At 40.7% G+C, this 5,466-nt stretch overlaps 1 protein-coding gene across 1 annotated transcript; it reads right to left on the minus strand.

Moving 5' to 3' along the window:
* Nucleotides 1-296: 296 nt before the first annotated feature.
* LOC142814349 (uncharacterized) lies at nucleotides 297-4,546 on the minus strand. The gene is made up of 4 exons (XM_075893039.1): nucleotides 4,440-4,546; nucleotides 3,991-4,127; nucleotides 1,832-1,992; nucleotides 297-446 (listed from the first exon to the last, which is right to left on the minus strand). Exons 2-4 carry the CDS (start codon nucleotides 4,064-4,066, stop codon nucleotides 297-299), a joined length of 387 nt encoding a protein of 128 aa, XP_075749154.1. The 5' UTR covers nucleotides 4,067-4,127; nucleotides 4,440-4,546.
* Nucleotides 4,547-5,466: the final 920 nt, after the last annotated feature.

Here is a 5,466-nt window from a genome sequence, read left to right on the forward strand (position 1 = left end):
TTGATGTGAATATCAAAAGCGCAATATTTTTTATTTAGCACTTTTTTCGCTATTAACAGCGACATTGTGTATATTGAGAATCATAATTATGCCATTGTGAACCGTGTAATTGAGGCATGTAAGCATTTAAGGACAACAAATTCATGAAATCCCAGGCTTTTCTTGCTGCACACAGAAAGGTTCACTTAGCGATGAACATTTGCGCATAGTTACAAAATTATTGATTGTAAAGTGCTTGGAAAACGCTCGAGTTGTTATGAAATACATATCAAGACGCGAAAGTGATTTAACTCTAGTCACTCCTGCCTGGCTGAAATGGTTGTGAAAGAGGAACGCATGCATATTACCTCTTTCGATGCAATTCCGTAAAACTCTTGTTTCACTCCGTCACTGCTGTAGTCCTTACAGCGTGAAGAGAAAGGTGATGGAAGGCGTCGTTTTGTTTGCTGCAATTGGTGAAAAATTGCTAATAAGGTTAAATAGAACTGATTAGGCATTTATACAATCATAGAAGGCAAAACCAAGCTATCTTGCTCAATATAAATATAAGTATTAGATCACTCTTTCTAGATTGCAAATTTTTGTTTTAGAGAGGCCCTGAGACACTCTTCGAAGCAATGATGAAATGGAATACTTGAAGGAGTTTACTGCCTCACGAATCGACCACCGCAAACATTTTTAGCATCCGTCAAGTACGAGCGAGATCACAAGGATTTGTTTCACTCTTTAAGCGCTTTCTATTTACTTTCGTACCAGCGAGAGCACTAAAAACAGCGCGGTGGTTGGGGTAACAAGGGGGCGAAAATAAATAAGTCCATTCAGCAGTTTCAGCACTTTTTTCCTCCTCTTAGAGCACGTAGCTTACTTTTGTGTGTTCTCAAGTGAGCGCGTGGATCTGTAGCGCCATAGCGCGGCGGTCTCCGTAAATATGCAGCTCACGATGTTTGAATCTGCCCATAAGCGTTGTGTTAGACTTTATGACGTTGTTACTGAAGTTTATGGCATCATTTTTAGAGAGCAGAGGGAATGATTTCTAGCTGACTTAGTGAATTACTTAAAAGCCTTAGGCCACGTCCCGTGCCTGAAGGTTTCATTCACTTGTTCTAGGTATCCTCAATTTCTCACCGGCAACGTTTTGTGAGCACGCTGAAAAAGTTTTGGTGGGTCCCTGGTTTGGTAAAAACACTCACACTTTGCAAAAAAAAGAAAACACATTTTGCGAACTGCAAACACTTCTCTGAGAAAATTCCACCATATGTTGGGACGTGCATGATATGTAGATTTTACAAGTGCAAGGCAATGTTCCTACGTTAACGAGCACCCTCTGTCCGTGCAGGGGCCCTCTTCAATCCACGCAACTTGCCGGCAGCTGCTATATTTTGCAATTTAGCAGATTGACCATTGAGCTGACACAGGTCAAGAGTGGTGTTTAGATAAGAGCAGCTTCTTCCCAGGAAGTTTATACTGTTCTGCACCTGGCAGAACAGTATAAACCTTACCTTGTAGCAGCCGAATGCAACGAAATCACAAAATGCGTGCCCAAAATATTTTGGGGTTTCATGATGCGTGCTCAAGTTCAAGATGCGCGCTGACGTAGATTCTTGCATCTTTGTCATACATTCACTGAAGTACGCAGTCAGCCTGCATTTCAATTGAACAAAATGTAGATAACTAAAACCTAGAAGCACCAGGGTAGACGAACTGACGTGAGTTATTTTCGTTCTTCTTTATTTTATAATATTTCTGCATGTGTCTGATAATGAGTAAGGAAAAAAAAAGAAATACAAAAAGGAACTGCTTATATATTTTTGGTGTAGCTTTCGAGCGCAACCTGCTTGATAGCGATGTCGTAGCTCTTCCACTCGACCAGCGCAATGGCGGCGTTGCGCTCGGGTCTGCAGAGCTGCGGCTGTTGCACAAACACCGGGAGTGGAAGCGAGGCCACCAGCCGTAGAGTGTTCTTCTCGAAAAAGCGAAGGCGAATATGTAGTTCTAAAAGATTGAGAAGTACAGAAAAAAAGAAAAAAAAAACCGTTAGGAATTCTTCACAGAAGCGGATTTCAATAAATTGTGAAGTCGGAGATATCCTTAGTTAAAGGGAGCGTTGAAAAGCAGAAAGCAACAAGCGAGAAGCTTCGTGAATCCACCCATTGCACGCTGAGCTAGGCCTACACAACTTTTTATTTATTTACTTATTTATTTATTTAGAAAAACTTTACAGCCCTCGCAGAGGCATTGTACGAGGGGGCCAGTCACAGTAGAAGAATGTAGCGTATAAAAAAACAACGGCAAGTGCAGAAAAATAGATGTAAGTACAAAGAGAGTGACATCTGGCGTCGAATTAAAATATAGTATTGATCAGCAATTTTGAAAAAAAAAAGAAAACACAATAGTGTATTAGACATATAAAATGCAAGCGCAGTGCATAACAGTGCATAAATTACGCATTTACCTGTACTAGTTGGGATAAGCACCGTTATCTCAAGTTTAAAAAAAACACATAAAAAGAGCACACCTTTTTCTGGTGTATTTAAGAAAAAGGGGTGACTATACCTATACACGATGCTATGTTATATGGGAGGTTATTATTGTTATTATACACCTCGACGCATTAGTGGACGTCTCGACACCTTGTAGAGAAACCACTGCTCGTTCTCTTCATTTATGTAACTAGCGCAGAAACTAAGATTATACATAACAAAGTTTTCTTCGAAGAAGCCATCAAATTGGTAGTCAGCGCTTGTACTGCTGTGTTCACTCCTTTATGGCTTCGTGTTTTTCCTGACTTTTCAACATCTCCAACAAATTGTTCTCATGGTGAACAGCGCGTTGAAGCACCTGCACCTCGTAAGTTTGGCGTAACTTCGTGACATTAGTAACTGTTATCGTTTGCCATAACTTTTAAGAACTGTGTGTATAACTAAGATTGAAAATTTATACACAGCGTTCTACTCTAAGCCAGAGCTCAGGAACATTCTCGCCGCGGACACAATGCACCATGAAAAGCGTGTAAAAATCATGCAGCCCGTTCAACCTCGGCCATTGAATTTCGGCAGTTGATTTCACATGTGTGGTAAGGTAATTTCATTAAAACTTACGTATGCTGAGAACAACAACAACAACAAAAAAAACACTCACCGTATAACCAAGGGGTGCTGCACTTATCAAGCGTGTTATCATGCCCTCCGTATAGCTTACTGTCTAAGGTGTAGCAAAGCAGTATGGGTAAGCGTAGAAAGGTGACTCTGATGCTGAAATAGATAGATAGATAGATAGATAGATAGATAGATAGATTGATAGATAGATAGATAGATAGATAGATAGATAGATAGATAGATAGATAGATAGATAGATAGATAGATAGATAGATATGTGGGGTTTAACGTCCCAAAACCACCATATGATTATGAGAGATGCCGTTGTGTAGGGCTCTCGAAATTTTGACCACCTGGGGTTTTTTCATGTGCACCCAAATCTGAGCACACGGGCCTACATTTCCGCCTCCATTGGAAATGCCGCCGCCACAGCCGGCATTCGATCCCGCGACCTGCGGGTCAGCAGCCGAGTATCTCATCCACTAGACCACCGCGGTGGTGTGGAAAAGCAGGGCATTTAATTAGAAATGGCAATTTATTATTTTTCAGCCTTGTTTAATGTTACCTTTGCCTGGCGAAGCTTCTTAAGACAACATGTAAGTGTCTGTTGTGTCAGGCTGAAGTGCTGTATAGCGTTTAATGCTGATGTGAGTTCAGAGCCATTAAGATGAATATCCAGCGGAGGTTACTTAAGCGAGCATCATTTGCATCGTTGCTGTTGTTTCAGTGGAGAAGGGCACGTATTGTAGGTGTACGTTGCCAGCGAACAATCCCAGATTAATTTCTGGCCTTGAAGTATATTCATTGATCAAGACATGCCAATCTGTTTCGTTACGGAAGATGTTGGAACGCTAGCACAGCACGAACTGTCTTACATGGCTCAGTGAACACTTACTGGTCGGTGCAGTTAAATGATTTGCACTCGGAGCTTGTCGATTCCATACGGCAATCAAAAATTTCTCTTGGCTCATATCCGACAAGAGTACGCATCTCTGGTTCGTACTGGGCCCTAAAAATGCCCCAAAGAACCTCCTGTATGAAAGAACGAAAGAAGGCATTGCGCTTGCATATGATGAGAGCTCCTTCACACTTCAATAGTACAGAAAAATCCACCTAATCGTTTCTATCTAACGCTTGGATCACGCACCATATCGCAAGATCAAAAGGAATTTTACTAAAATCGTAATTTAATAAATACGAGGCCATCAGAAACACACCCAACGCAAACAAATACTACATCACCTCGAAAACGGGGAGGGAAGTTAATGTATTACGAAAATATTCTTTTTGTTCGCACAATTAGTATTCCATGACAAGTTTTACAAACAAAATTCTAAAACGTACCTGGCCAAACTTAGTGCACAATCGAGGAGTCTTGAGGCATGCTTCCGACTTCTTATTAATCCTGAAATAAAAGCAAATTGTGCAAGAGTTATCTCGGTGATTGTGTTATGCTGATCTATGTTTTCAACCTGCAGTGCTTTTGTTCTTCCAATACAAAGCCGCAAATCAGAAACATTGCGTTAAAGCTTGTGTCACTCTAAAAGTTGAGCCAGTGTCGATTGACACAATAAACTTAAGAAGTGTGATCTAAGTATGAGATAACTATCGGTTAGTGCTACCGTGTCCTCGTGATAGTAGACTGCACTGTCAAGATCTTGTGAAGACACTATTCAGCAATAATAGTGTCTGAAAAAAAAACACAGGTAACTATCCCTAATATAAGAATGAAAAACTTTCGTGATATCTGCATATTCATAGACTCAAAACTGTAACGAATATGCTTCAATTACCTTAGTGTGACTGTTTAAGTTCATATATTAACTTTCACTCACCAGCTGTTGGTGCAGGTCGTCACTGATGGGAAGACGAGTGACTGTCTCTTCACTTCGGTAGGTACAGACTGGTGACTATAGTCTAGGTACTTGTCAACTTGTAAACCAGCTTGGTACATAAATGTTCCCGCGCAAAGCACGATCATGAGTGAACTTAGTAGCCAAGAAATAGCAGAACGTCTTTTAATCAGCCTCATTCTTAAATTTTGCAGAAGTCGTTAACTATGGACCAATTTCAGTGACAGCCTTGTCTGTAGGCTCGACGAGGCAGCTATGTTTACTTAGCCAACAAACTGAGCTTTTATAGGGTTCTCTGATCCCTAGATGATACATCCCTCTTGCTAATGGTACGACATAACAGACACATCAATATGGCTAATGTTGACAGGTAATGGTCCCCAGATTCATTAACATTGAGACATCCTGCTACAACGTGTTTTCTTTTCTTTAAACCCCACAACACACCCCACAAAATTTACGTAGCATGTTGTAGTATGGTGTCCTGTTTAAAGTTAGCTGCTCTGAACGCTAGCATA

This window comes from Rhipicephalus microplus, chromosome 4 (genome assembly GCF_043290135.1).
Source record: "Rhipicephalus microplus isolate Deutch F79 chromosome 4, USDA_Rmic, whole genome shotgun sequence".
NCBI lineage: Eukaryota > Metazoa > Arthropoda > Arachnida > Ixodida > Ixodidae > Rhipicephalus > Rhipicephalus microplus.